Source organism: Pholis gunnellus (assembly GCF_910591455.1).
Source record: "Pholis gunnellus genome assembly, chromosome: 18".
Classification (NCBI taxonomy): domain Eukaryota; kingdom Metazoa; phylum Chordata; class Actinopteri; order Perciformes; family Pholidae; genus Pholis; species Pholis gunnellus.
The window spans coordinates 1,063,893-1,079,340 of record NC_136545.1 but is presented as its reverse complement, the minus strand read 5'-3'; the positions used below and the strand labels follow the sequence as shown (position 1 = coordinate 1,079,340).

At 43.8% G+C, this 15,448-nt stretch overlaps 1 protein-coding gene across 1 annotated transcript in view; it reads right to left on the bottom strand.

Moving 5' to 3' along the window:
* Positions 1-15,239, bottom strand: part of dcc (DCC netrin 1 receptor) — a gene marked incomplete at both ends in the record, with an annotated part of 277,106 nt that extends 261,867 nt beyond the window's left edge. Inside the window, one exon of the mRNA XM_079178564.1 lies at positions 15,113-15,239. Coding sequence (XP_079034690.1) covers positions 15,113-15,239 — 127 coding nt within the window. The remainder of the gene's footprint in view (positions 1-15,112) is intronic.
* Positions 15,240-15,448: the final 209 nt, after the last annotated feature.

Sequence of the window (15,448 nt, the reverse complement as noted above, 5' to 3'; positions counted from 1 at the left end):
CAAGTCCCAAGACCAACAAGTTCCAATTTAAGTCCCAAGTCAAGACCAACAAGTCCCAAGACAAGTCCAAATTCTAAACGTTGTGTCCTTGACTGAACCTAAAAACCCATACTTTACTGTACGTGAGGTTTTGTTTATTCAATAAATAGCTAATTTATTCTTGAATTTGCTTATTTTTTTAACATAGTTAACTTATATTAACCCCTGTGTTATCTTGTAGACCCACCAGAGGTCCACTTGCCATCCTGGTTGTGAGCTAGGTCATAACAGCTGCCTTTAATCATTCAACCAGCCCTGCTAAATCAGCTCATCAGTCTATGGATGTATATATTGGATATATAGGATATACACATTTTCTCTTTCATACACAATTAATGGATAGATAGGTGGATGACGGTGTTAACAGTGGTGGGCCTTCAAGGCCTTCTTTGCTGGCCTAAACAGAATCACAAAGTTATAGCTATTTTATAATTTATTAATTTCTCTTAAATACACTACATGTATTATCATTTATCAAAATATTTTTCCCATTATCTTATTTTGTCTTTGCACAGCTACTGTGTTCCTCAGTTGCTCTGCTTCCAGTGCAGCTTGTTTTAAGTAGAGCTTTTATCCAATCAGATTTCACCTCTGTGTCTCTAGGTAAGAAGAGAGGCCCGAGGCCTGCAGAGTGAATCCCCCACAAGTGAATCCCTTTGCAGTTTAAGTGAATGGGGACGATATTGTTGATTGTCATAGTCTTCAACCAATCAGATATTTAGTTTGACATGTTGGGCGTATTCTTTGACGTGCCAGAGCTGCTAGCTGGCCTACCTGTACGTGATTGGTCAGTGGGCTAGCGTGACATGTTGGGCGGTGACAATCCCAATATCTGCTGCCTCTGTGGAGCGGACATTTTCAGCCTCAAACACATTAAAACGTATTCAAGAAATACAACTGGGGAGGCTCGACTGTCTTCACTGGAGTCCGTGAATCGAGAAGGACTTCTTACTGGAACTAAAATGCACGGATGTACTGAACAACCGTGAGATTAAAGTCATTATTAACAAAGAAAGGAAGAGGACTTTGTCTTTAAATAATGAACAGCAGCTCGTAAGTTAACTGAAGTAGTTTTAACTGCCATAAATATTATTTATGTCATTATTTAATATGCTTGTTTATATTATATATTATTATTTGTACAACTAGTTTTTATGAATATGGATTTTCATTTGGTTTTATATGTGATAGGAACTATTGTTACGTCCTATGTTCCGCTGGGGACACATTTAGCCGGTGCACAGCAACAAGAAGACGTGCAAAGCGGCAGCGGTCTATATACTCCGCGCGAAGTATTAAAGTTAAAGTGTTAAAGTTAAGTTTAAGTTTTTAAGTGATCTACTTTGAAGATTCATGTGTTTTCAAGTGGACTCATTTTCCCTCTCATTGTTGACAGACGAATAAATCCGTCAGTAACAAGAACTATGGAGTCGTGTATTTCCTGGAGGGAGTGATAGGAGAGTTACTACTGTAGCCGAGGGTTTACGTTGCGCATATATATGAGGATAATAATAATAATACAAGAACCACGAGCTCCATATTCAGCGCCAAGATGGCAGCCACTTTAATTCAACTCACACACTTCTTCACACCCTCTCTCCTTCCATCTCCTTCCTCCAGAAAATATGCCCCACTAATCCCAATAGACACCAGACATAGCTGATACCCCATAGCGTTTGGACACACCATACATATAAAGCATGTGCTGCTACAATGAAGAAACATTTATCACTCAAAAATCATCGATAAGTGACAAAGTCCTTTAAATATGCCGGTGTCTCACAACTCTCTTGAACGAGACACAGCCTGTTGTGGTTCACTAGTGCCCGTAACCAAAACAGTCTCTGTGCCACCAGTGACCCATGGCTCCTCCACCCCACAGACCTCCTCTGGCGACCCCTCGTCCTGCAGCGAAGGAGCATGGTGAGGAGAAGCTGGGAGGCTACTTGAAGAACCAGCAGGCCGTAGCAAGGTGTAAGGTTTCAGTCTGTCATAATGAACAACCTGCTCTGGTCCGTGGAGGTCCAGAGGACTGCCAAAGCGATAGATGAGTCCCTGTTCTCCTTGAGAGTCCAACACAGCCAGGACCCTGTAGGGTCCCTTCCAGTGGGGAGCAAGTTTCATGCGGTCCTCCGTAGGATTATGCAGCCATACAAGGTCCCCTTCTCGATACGGCTGATGACGTGCCGTTCCATCATAATACAGTTTTTGTTTTTCATGGGCATCAGCACCACGCTGCCTGGCACCACAAAAAGCTGTTTCCAGCCTTCCACCAGAGAGGTCACAAAGTCAGCATGAGAAAGAGGCAAGTCCAAGCGCACCATTTGCGATGGCACCAACACATCCACCGGGACACGAGCTTCCCGCCCATGAGTTAAAAAGTAAGGAGTGTAGTTAGTGGAAGCATGAACAGAGGTGTTATAGGCAAAAGCCACCTGTTTCAGATACTCATCCCATTCACCTCCGCAGGCAAGCAGTGATTTGGCCAGTTGATTGATGAGAGTCCGATTAAATCTTTCGACCATGCCGTTGGATTTGGTATTATACGGTGTGGTGCGTGTCTTCTTAATCCCTAAAAGTTGACACAGTCTTTGAACAACCCCCGCTTCAAACTGCCGGCCCTGGTCACTGTGAACAATTTCTGGAACGCCATGTACCAGCACGTAATCCTCAAACAGACACTGTGCTACTGATTGGGCCGTTTGATTAGGAAGAGCATACAGGTTTACAAACTTGGAGAAGTAGTCTTCTACTACTAACACATATCTGTTACCCTTAGCAGTCACTGGTAATTCAAGAATGTCCATTGCCACTCTCTGGAATGGTCGAGTCGCTTGGGACCCGCCAATTGGTGCCCGGTGCTTAGGCACAGGGGCTCTGCGGGTCTGACATGGGAGGCACTGCTCGCACCACTGTCGAATGTCTTTGAACATAAAGGGCCAATAAAAAGTTTGCCTTGCTCGTTCCCACACTCGTTCCACTGAGAAATGCGCCACCACAGGGCTTCCATGAAGATGGTGACATCAGGGACAAGCGATGAGGGCACGACCACTTGATACTGAGCACCCCCTGTGAGGGAGGAAGTCACTCTCTGGCAGAGTAGGCCATTCACCACAGAAAGACGAGGATATTCAGTCCATAACTTCCGCAGCCACCTGGAGCTGCCTCTCATTTGCCCCCGAGGTGGTCGAGAATCCCTCCAATCCAACACCGTAGCAATATCTGGGTCGTCTTGTTGCAGTTCTCTCAGTCCAGTCCCATCATGAGAAAGTGCATGTATGAAAGACAGGTCATTTATCTCACTGTCCAGTTCCAACGGCTGCCCCCCTGTGATGAGGTCAGAGGTCGGGAGGTTCACCGCAGATGGCGGTGTCAACAGACTGTCGGCTTGGGGAACACCTGACTCCCTGTCTGAGCCTACTGCATTCACCTGTGTGGGAATTTCTCGTGAGGCGTCATTCACCGTACCAGCCACAGGATCCTGTAGCCGCCGTGAGAGAGCATCAGCATTAGTATGCTGTTTTCCATCCTTGTGTTGAATGACTCAGTTGAAAGGATCCAGCTCCAATATCCACCGTGCTTTTCTTCCAGTGGGATCTTTGTCAATAGACATGCTGCGGAGGCCCAACAGAGGCTTATGATCAGTTATAATGGTGAAGGCCGCCACTCCGATGTAATGTCTGAATTGGCGTACAGCCCACACTATAGCCCACAGTTCTCTGTCAAACGTGGACCAGCACCTTTCGGTGGGAGTGAGCGACTGACTAGCATACACCACCACTCTCTCTAGTCCTTCCCTGTCTTGAGCCAACACGGCCCCCACTGCTTCCATGGAGGCATCTGTGTAGACTTTAAAGGGGATGTTGAAGTCAGGCATAGTGACAACCGGGGCCTCTGAGAGCACTCCTTTAAGATACTCAAAGGCCTCATTACATCAGTAATCAGTGGTCCATTGGAACGGCGTGCCTTTACACGTCAGGTGGTGCAGAGGTGCTGCACACTTGGCAAAGTCCTTCACTAAACGTCTATAGTAAGAGCATAAACCCACAAACGCTCTCACTTCAGTTGGATTCCGTGGTGTAGGCTACGTTCTGACCTTGTCAGTGTTTCAAGGGTCTGGCTGTAGGCCGTGGCGAGAAACAACATGCCCCAGGAACACCACATGATCTTGAGCTAGGTGGCACTTTTTAGGGTTTAGTTTGAGACCCGCTGCTTGGATCCTGGAGAAAACTTCACGCAGACTGGAGAGATGACTCTCGAAGGTGGGGCTGTATATCAGAACATCATCGAGATACACCATACACACCTGCCATGGCAGCCCTCTTAGCACCAGCTCCATCATCCGCTGAAACGTTGCAGGTGAGTTGGTGAGACCCATAGGCATCGACCGCCACTGGTAGAGGCCCCTGCCCGTCGTGAAGGCCGTTTTCTCTCTGTCTTCCTCAGCAACCTCAACCTGCCAGTAGCCATTAGAGAAATATAATGTGCTAAACCACAGGGAGCCTGCTAACGCATCCAATGTATCATCCACCCTGGGAAGGGGATGACAGTCTTTCACCGTTACACTGTTCAAGCGACGGTAGTCAATGCAGAATCTCCACTCACCATTCTTCTTTTTTACGAGGATGACAAGCGATGCCCAGGGGCTGCAACTCTCTTCAATTACCCCGTCAGCCAACAGGGCTGCCACCTGCCGGTCTATTTCTCCTCTCTTTTCTGGTGAAGTCCGGTAAGCGCACTGTCGCTGGGGAGGATGATTGCCAGTTTTGATGCGATGTTGAATAAGCGTGCATTTGCCAGGCACTCCTCTGGATGTGCTGAATATCTCTTGGTGTTCTGCTAGCAATGCAACCAATTGTGCCTTCTGCTGCTGACTAGTCGGAGACTCCTCCAGTGACACAAAAGGCACTTCAGTGGATGAGGTGGCGGAAACTGTCTCCACTGGGATCTGAGGGAGTGACACCAGCTCAGACTCATTCACAGAGAAAAACTCCCCTAGATGCATGCCCTTTCTCAGTACCATGTCTTGATCTGTAGGATTTAACACACGGGCGGTAGTAACCCCATCCTTTACCAAAGTCACTGTGCGTGCAACGACACACTCACTTTTACTCCGGAGGTTAGGTGCTAAGTAGCCCACAAAGTCAGGCAGCTGGTCAATGGCCCCGGCCGGGGACAAACACACTGGCACCAGCATCTCGCTGAGGGGTGGCAATGTCATAGCAGTTGCGATTGAGACATTACAACACTCAGGAATCAAGTCTTTGCCACTCAAAAATGGAATATCAGTGTCCCATAACTGCAGTCTGCCACGGGAAAAATCCAAGAGGGCATGATTAGGGACCAGAAAGTCCAGGCCCAGCAGTGCTGCTTGTGTAGACCCCCGAAGTACATAGAAAACATGCTGCCAGGATTCATTACCCAGATGTAGGGTGGTAGTTATGGTGCCCAATGTGTCCAGCATCTGGCCATTCACAGCACGTGCAGCAAAAAAGTCAGCATTTATGGGCCGCTCGCGCAGCGCTGGAACTGACATGCGAAAATCAGCACTGATAAACGACTCTGTAGCACCTGAGTCCACCAATATGTTGATTTCAGTCTCTTCAATGCTCCCCCTCACATATGAGGTACTCTGTCGCTTTGTCGCGTCTTGTATCGATGCATTATTGGCTGAGCTTATAGGTGTGGTAGCTGGTGTTTGGGCCTCAACATCAGCTACATTCCGTTTCCTCATTAAAGGGGCCCCTGGTAGATCTAGGGCCCCTCCAAGTTGGAGAGCCGGCTCGGTTATCGTAAGGCGCCCGGTAATCCCCGGGACCTCTTTCTGCACGTTCCCGCCAGGCATGGTCAGGGAAACGTCCTCTCTGTTCACCCCGCAGGCGACGAGACTGGCAGCCCTGCTCCCCGCACACACACTGACACTGACCTCCACACACTGAGTGAGAGGTTTTCCACTCGTCCTTCCAGCCACTGGATCTCAGTCGATTGTTTTCCTCTGCCATTCTCCTCATCTCTATCCTCAATTCTCTCATCTCTTCAGTAATTCTGTCCATCGTTCTGTACAAGCCCCCACTATCAGATATGGGCTGTACCATTGGTGCTGTACCGCTTCCTATAAGAGGCTGGCTCACATGGGTGTTGACATAGTCCATCTTTAGAGTCTCTCTGGCCATCTCACATCGGCCAGCAATGACCAGGGCCTCCTCCAACTCAGTAGCCCCCTGCTCGTGACTTTTAGCTCTCAGAACCGGGTCGAGTCCAGCCAGAAATCTGCGAAATTTCTCCTTTCTGTGAGCTAGATCACCGTAGCCCGGGAATGCTTCTTGAACTAGCTTGCTTATATCTGCTGCATACACTTCCAAACTCTCACCTGGAGCACGGACACGGGCAGAGAGATTCGCTCTGAAACAGTCCAGAAAATGTCTTTGTCCAAAAGCGTCCAGTAATTTCTTCTTTACTGCAGAATAGTCGGTCTGCACGGCCGCTGGCAGGCTATCCCACAGGAGAAAAGCAGCCTTGATCAGTCGCGTTGGCAAGATCCTAACCAGTTCGTAATCATAGTCACCTCCGTTGCCTCCTACCAGCGCCTTCACAGCTACTTCAAACTTTATACCCAGGTATAAAATGCACGGCCTGCCACTGGCTGTTAATGAACATCTCCTTGGTGTTAAAAGGCTGCTCTCTAATGGATCATCTCTGACTTTATTATTCAGCTCTGCTTATTAATGAAAAGGTTTTACTGCTGTGAGCTTTTAGCTTTAATGTGATTCTTGATTAAATTTAGCTCCTCTTGCTTCCATTGTTTGGTCTTTTTTGCAGCGTTTGGAGTTTCTTTGTTTCTGGCTGAAAACATTGCAGAGGGTTGAAGACTGTTAATCAATCAGAGGTAGAAATAACATCTGTTTTTCAATGAATACATGCCTTTCTCTCCACTTTCTAAAAGCAAAGCAGAGACACAGTGTCATTTTCCAAAAAACACAAATCTGTTGTTTTGAGATGATCGAAATAATTAAACATGTTTCTTGTCATTATTTCATAATGACAAGAAACATGTTTAATTATTTCAACTCTTTAAAAAATATAGTTTGTATTACCATTATTTTGTGATCTGATAAAAGACTTTGTCCTTTTATGTCTTCATCTTAATTAAACCCTAAGCCTATTTTGAGGCCTCTGCTCGAAAATTTCATACCCATACTTAAAGGGGCTTATCTCTCTAACTACAAGGTCTATTTGAATAGTTTCAATGGAATAATAACACTAACACTTGTGATAGTTTGTTAATATGTGTACATATCAGTGTATATGTTACTGGTAAATGCTGAATGAATATAACACACAGCTCAAATTGAAAATGTTCAGGTTCGCCTGGAAAAGAAAGCACTTTTGTCTTTGAAATAATGCAGCAGTAAGCCTAAAACACTCGACAATCATAGCACAACATGTCAGCAGTCCTTTTTAAAAAAAAATTGGCTTTGATAAAGTGAAGCAGGCCAAGTTTATAGAGGTTGGAGTACAGAGAGTTCATGCCAGGTCAAGCCAAAATTCTGAATTTTCCGAATTTTGGAACCAGGTTTCCAGCTGTTCTATTCTAATTGTATATACTATATAACTATATATTTCACTTGTTTTATCACTAATAGGGTTCAATCTGTCTAATACAGCAGTTTGGCATCATTTTGAACCAATTTTTACCTCTCAGGGGCCTGATTTATGTGTTTTATGTGATTTTTTCGTCGCTCCCTGTGTGTGTATTGGCAGTTTTCGAAGCCTATGATTGGTCGATTTGCACACGTGATACGTCTAAGAATGCGGAAATGAGTGTAGAATGCAGTGGGCCGGTCAGTCAGGTGATTGACAGACTTTTTAGCCACTAAAACTAAAAGACCGAGCGTCGAAATGATAAGCTGAAAAGTAAAAGGACTATCTATGCATAAATGCATGGATTATCTCTATTTTACTCTCAAACGAAAGAGAGGGACCGGCGCATATGTAGCAAAAGGATTTAAGTGGATTTACAGAGTTTTTCGCCCAGAAAATCAGCTCAAGGTACAATGCATTTCAAACTTTTGCTCTGTGGTTTGGTTGTGCTTGTGTGTGTGTTCCACGGTGTAACGTTCGAATGGTTTGAAGGAGAGAAATATGAAAGATATCTGCGTATTCACGGTGGAATTCTCATGCGTGTTAAGCTATTGTTCGGCCATGACACCCAATTGGGCGTCGCGAGAGGATTATAAGGTTAAGAAAACAACTTTTCTTACAACAAAATTACACCGTTGGATTATTATTCTGTTATTTGTTAACAAAACATTGCTATTGTTATCTGATTGCGCTCTCTTTACTGAGAGACAGTCATCCTTCACTTCCTGCTCTTGAACATACTGTAACTGATCACACTGAGGGATTCTGTTGGTGCATTGATAGAAGGAAGATGGTTATGTGCTGCTGAACTCGATCAGTCTTCAGTCTCATAATCAATACCTGATGTCCACCAGAAAATTAGGAATTATTTCCAGCAGGAGTCAGCTGTGTGTGATCATCATACTCTTCATCGGCTGATCAATAACTTATCACTATTAGACGGACAGGGTCTCGACATTTATTGATCGACAGGGAGCCCTCATTTATTTCCCTCATTTATTTCATTCAAAGCAGAGATGGGGTCATTAACACAGAGGCATGAACAATTCTGAAGGACGAGCATGAGGCTGATACATGAGCACAGAGTTGGTGTTTGAATGGAGAAGAGATGCCACCACTGAGGGGTCCAACGGCAAGGCATCGAGCCCTAGTAATCTGTGAGTGTGTCACAACAAGAGATGAAATGAGACAATACAATGTGAGACCAGAAAACACACAACAAGACGAGATGATACACTAAAGATTAGGTTGAGATGGACTGGACTAGACAAGGTTAGACAAGATAGGTGAAAAGAAAATGTCATAACAGGATGAGGATGAGGATACAATGAGAAAAGATGACATGAGACAAAGTGAGATGGGACTGATATTAAATGGACTACACGAGATGAGACTGAACAAGACAAAACAAAAAGAGACAAGACATGATAACATGAAATAGGATGAAATAAGACACAATAAGATGAGATAATACAAATAAGATATGAAAGGACAGGAGAGAAGGAGATGGACTTGACGAGACAATATAGGACAGGATAGGAAAAGAATAAAGAATGAGATGAGACATGTGAAACTGGGTAAAATGAGATTTACAACAGAATCAGATCAGGCAAAATGAGACACAACAACACATGAGAGGGTATGAGGGCAGGAGGTGATAAGGAAAAACAAAACAAGAAACGAAAAAATAAGATGCGATAAAATGAAAGGACAAGTCAAAATAAGATGAGGATCTAAGAGTATGAGATCAATAACAATAAGAATATTAGATAAAACAATATTAGAATGACCAGGTGAGAAAGACAGACAAGACATAAAAGGTAGAACAGATTAGATACTAAAGGAGATTGTCAAGATAAAACAAAGTGAGAGAAGGTTAGATGGGATGAGATGGACAAAATATGTTGAGATGGACCAAGTAAGAGAAATAAAATGAGATCCAACAAGATGAGAAAAGGGGGAACAAGAGATAAGATAGAATAACTAATTGAAATACTGGAGATGATGGGAAATGAGATACAACCAAATCACATAAGACAAGACAAGAAGAGACAAGATAAATGAGACAACATGAAAATAAAATTGAGATCAAATGAGACCAAGCAAGACAAAAGTTGCAATGATATGAGATTAGATAAGATCAATTATTTAAGCAAAACAAGATGAAACAAGACCAGATGAGTTTAGATAGAGTGAGATGAGAAAAGTAAATGAAATGAAATAAGACAAAATGACCATGGACTTTGAAATGTAAAAGATAACAAGAGACACGGTAAGACTAGTCGGACAGATGTGAGGAGACAAGATGAGATAATAATTCAACAAGACAAACTAAGGTTAGGGTTGATGACGTGAGACATGAGACAAGGGAATCCAAGACAGACCAGTAAAAGATGGAGTAACAAATAAGGTGGAACTGTGGAGAAATCTTGGGGCTGCAACAACAAGATATATCAGAATGAGATCAGCTTTATTGGCCATGTATGCTTACATGTGTTGCTCTCAATGTACATCCATAGAATATACAAATAATCAAGAAGGACACAGGACATTAAAGACAACAAAGTAGAACAGAGAAACTAAGCATAAACATTGAACTACTATGTACAATATAAATATATATCGAAGAATATATATGAACAGCAATAATAATGGACAACGGATTCGGGATATTAGTGCAGAATGGTGGTCATAGTGCAAATAGTGCAAATGGAGGTGCAGTTTGACTGATTAAGTGTTCAGAGTGACGGCCAGCAGAAAGAAGCTGTTCCTGTCTGGTGGTTTTGGCGTACAGAGCTCTGTAGCGCCTACCAGAGGGGAGGAGTTGGAACAGCTTGTTTCCAGGGAGTGATGGGTGTATAATATATAATAATATATATTACATTGGCTTTAGTATACAATGTATTGATGAAGATCGATAGAATGCATTGACATAGATACATTCTGACCAAAGGGTAGGCAGTAAACACAATGTACGCACATATACATAGTTATTCTAAATGGTAGACAGTGAAAATAAATCCTCCTCTGGATAACAGCAGAGCTTTAAAGATAAATATGCTCAGTCTTAATACCAACCCAGTGCTTATTCCTACAGTATTGTTCAAATTACCACACCCCCTAAGTACACACACACACACATACCCGAAGAGACAGAGGATGAACGGGAAGGATGGAAGCACTCAGGGACAAAAGCAACAGATAAACAGCGAGAGGATTGTGAACATCACTTTGCGGAGCAGAAAAAAAACAAACCCTCATGAACACAGAATTTATTAGAGCAGCCGGTTCTCTAAAGGTAGTGTGAGACCTCTGTACACCTGAGGCCCCATGAAACAACAATTGAATTAATGATAACAATAATGTATGTGGTAACTACATGAGCAGCAACTTGAGGATAACACTTTGTTTTTATGGCTTTAAAAGCTGTTTTTTAGCCGTGCTTTCAGGATGGATCTATCATTTGAAATGTTATTGCACCACTTTGGTTCAAAGTGGAATATCTCAACAAATATTTGATGGATCGACTTGACATTTTGTATAAACATTGAAGGCCCTCAGAGAATAGATGCTACGGACCTCATAATGTTCCTGTAGTGCCATCAGTAGGTCAAAGTTTTCACTTATCATGTAAATGATCCTAACATCTACTGGATAGGTTGGACGTTGGTATTTGTGATTTGCTGTGAACATTCTTAATAACTATTGGGTGGCTTTGCATTGGTAAATATCATTCATTTTTAGTATTTGTCAAATACTTTGGTTAATGACCAAATATCTGCAAAATGAATAGCAATCCCATCAGCCACAGCTGACAGTGTTCATATTTTATATTGGGTTTCCATTAGTTATTTTATGCTAAAAAGGGGTGGGGGTGGGGTGGGGGGGTCTTTTAGGTTTTCGCACATTTTACGCACATTTTCACAACTTTTGGCACTTGTGGGTAACTATCTAGACATGACCATATTTTGACCTCATTGTTGTAGAGTGGGAGGAAGTGGAGAAGTTGTCATCTTTATATACCGTCTATGCTGTGGACTATTAGCCTTGTAATTTCCTCCCACAAACAATTGATCCAACTCTTTGGTCCAGAGTGAGGCATCTCAACTACTATTCAGATCAACATGAAATTCGTAGAGTATATTACTCATCCCCAAAACTCAGGTGTCGTATATTTGATTCAGACTTTACCAGCCCTGGTTCAGCATTTTACCCATCATGCTTTGGGCTACATGTGACACCACGAGGTCAAAGCAGCGAGCAGAAAGGTTGCTGGTTTCGGAGAGTGTGAGACTATTTTAAAGGTGAAGACGATGCTGCAGGAGAACTCTCAGCTCCGGTTCAGGTTCACCGGCCTCGTGTCGAGTTTAATGATGAATCATGGAGGTTAATGCTCATTGGGAATAATCTAATAACCTAATCTAATAATAATAACAATAATAATAAGCCAAAAGGAGAACAAAGATGATGTATTCACCTTCCTCAAACACTCCATCCATCTTCATTTGTCGGGAGGCTGAAACATCCTGAGAGGAAACGGAACTACAGAGACTTTTAAACAACGTTTTCACAATAAGCTGTGTTTCTGACTTTCTGAGCATCTCTCAGCTCACAAAGGATCATTTCTTCTCCACATCTTTTCTTCATAAGGGGTTAAACTCATTCATATCAATAATGAAAGGAATGTGAGTTGTTCACTTCCAGTTGTGCCTTGTTTGCCTCATGTATGAGTTTGATCTGATTTAACCTGCAACATCTCAAGGTTCACCCAGCAATTTCCAGTCAAGGAAATAATGATAATTATTATTATTACCTTTGCTACATATAGAAGTGCATGTGAAATAACAGCAGCAGCAGAGAAGGAGGGATGCTGATGGGTTGCAATGTGTGTGAGGTTGATGTGTCATTTTACAAAGGGAATTCTGAACCCAATAAGACATGTAGGGTTATGTACTGACGTATTCTATACAAACCTACAGACTGTGTTCCACGCATCAAACCACAACCATTCTAAAAAGCCATTGAGGGAACCACAAGGGAAAGAATGCTAACTCATTTCCAGGTTTGTATCACGTTTCTTTATCACGCTGGTGTTTGTTTAAGTGTTCATATTTTTTAGTTGGTTTTCATTAGTTATTTGATGCTTTCAAAAAAAGGGGTGTGACATCTGTGATTGAAGTAGTCGCATGCATCACTCAGCCAACATATACGCCGATGCCCATATATCTGCATCAAGCTAAAAGAGCCTCTAATTGCTCTAATTGAAACACACACCTGAGACCCTTCCACACCTGATTGTGCTGAATGTAATTTGGATCAAAGTTAAACTCAAAGCAATTGGAATAAATTGATTCGCCATCGAAATGCTGGTGTGACCAGGCCTTTAGGTGTGCGTCCAGGTGATGACGTGCCACGGTGAACCACCAGCCTGCAGGTCTCCATCGCATCCAAAGACTCTACCCTCCTCCCGCCCCGATTAACTCTCCCTCAGGTGAACCAGAGGAACTCATCTGTGAGATAAACAGACGGTTGGCTCCTCTCTTTAAACCGTCAGAGCACCTGAACACACCTGTGCAAAGCAAGCGGGACCTGCTTCTGCAAAAAGTGCATTCCGCCTGCTGTTTAGTACTTCTGAATCGCTGTGTGTGCGTGCGTGCGTGCGTGCGTGTGCGTGCGTGCGTGCGCGTGCGTGCGTGTGTGTGTGTGCACCGTAGCTCACAGATAAACGCTGGGTCTGAGTACAATATTCAGCAGAGGATTGTACAGACGAGCCACTACAGTGTGTGTGTGTGTGTGTGTGTGTGTGTGTGTGTGTGTGTGTGTGTGTGTGTGCTCTCCCATCACCAATTAGCTTAATTAAAGTGTTCAGACATAATTTATTGACAGCAGGAGACTCACTCAGAAAGGGGGGGGCTGCTCAACCCAGCAGCCCTCAGATCTGTTTGTTCAATAAGTAAAAATCAACAAAGCCAAACAACACACACCAAGTGATTCTTAAACGAAGCTTTGGAATATTTAAAGTGGACTGAACCAATAACAGTATTTAACAATCCCCTCAGACGAGCTGCTTTATCAGTGGAAGAGATATTGTACTACAACACAATATCTGACTGATGTGATAACATCTCATAATATGTAAATATGTGCATATGCTAAATACCTGCATCATACAGTACAAATTGAAATTGACAGGTAGCCCATTTTAGGTCCTTTTATTTCTAAATACGGTGTGTTCTAACACAAAGAGACCACAGATAAACCCAATATATATGAGTGGAAAGATTGTGGTCTCTCTTTTAATGACTCTTTGATTCTGTTATGTTATCGGATTGAGCTTTTTGGAATATTTTGTTGTTAGAGTTTTTTTTGTTTTTGTGTTTTATGTGATTTCACTGCAGAGTAACCTCTCTTTGGGATTAATAAAATGCTCTATCTGTCCCAAATCAGCAGCCTAAACCTGATCAGCCCCAGTAGTTTTAAGAGAAGCTGAAGGTAAAACAGCAGCAAACCCCAGTAAGATTCACTCATGTGGTCTCAAAGCAGCAGCCGAGCAAATGATTAGACCTACTGAAAGCCCGGTGAAGTCTATTCAAACCAGTCAAATCTGGTAACATTTATAAAAACAAGTCAAACCCAACAGCCTAAACCTGATCTGTACCTGTTAACCCTTTCATTCTGGCAGAAAATGAGGCAGCAAAAACCCTGAAAGATCCCCTAAAACCTGTTAAGAGCGACAGTCCCACACATGATAAGGCTCACAGAACTAAGGCAAACCCTGGCACAGCCTCATGAAGGGTGAGCAACAATGAGACCTGCAGCACAATAATCCTCTATATTCTGTGCCAGACTGACAGTGAAACAGCAGCAAAAAAAACAGTGAAATTCAGTGAAACCTGCTCAAATCAGATGGCGGAGGCCAAATCCAGGTAAAACCAACATGATGGCAGAAATCAGGTGAAACCCAGTACAGCCCCATGAAACACACACAAACCAAAATCAACCCCGGCAAGTTTTGCCGGGTTCACTGGGGCCTGAGTTCCTCTAGGTGAAGGTAAAACAGCAGCAAAATCCAGTGAGATTCACCAGGACCTGCCTCTGATCAGCAGCCTAACGCATGATCAGAGCCACTGGAACCCGCTGAAGCCCAGTGAAATCCATCTAAACCCAGTGAAACCCAGCAGAAGCCGGTGAAGCCCTGCAGCCTGCAGCCTGTATACAGCCGGATCGCACACCCAGCGGAGCCCAGTGAAACCCAGTCCGACCTGGCCGGACCCGAATCCCTACGGGGAGGGACGCAACAAATTGTGTCAATTCTCCTTTGGTCTGCGGCAACCGGCAATTACGCACACAGACGCGCGCGCCACACACGCGCACACACACACTGCGGGACGGAGGCAGAAATCGCGCATATATACGTTTTGTCTCCACTCACCGTGAGCCGTGGTGTGAGCAGCCAGCAGCCAGCAGAGCAGCAGCAGGTAGAAGCCTCCCGTCCTCCCCCTCCTCCGCGCCGTCACCTCCCAAACATCAGCAATACATCCAACCAAACCCGGCTCCATGCTGCCCTGCCCCAGTCCCGATGAGCCCGAGGAACCACAGCAGCAAATACCGGCAAAATCCTGCTCTTCTTTGATTTTTTCTTTTTTTTTTAATCCTCCACAGAATCCAACTGTCAATTCAAAATCAAAATAAGAAGAAAAAAACTGAATGGTGAGTCAGGAGGATGGTGATGATGAAGAGGAGAGAGAGAGAGAGAGGGGGGGGGGGG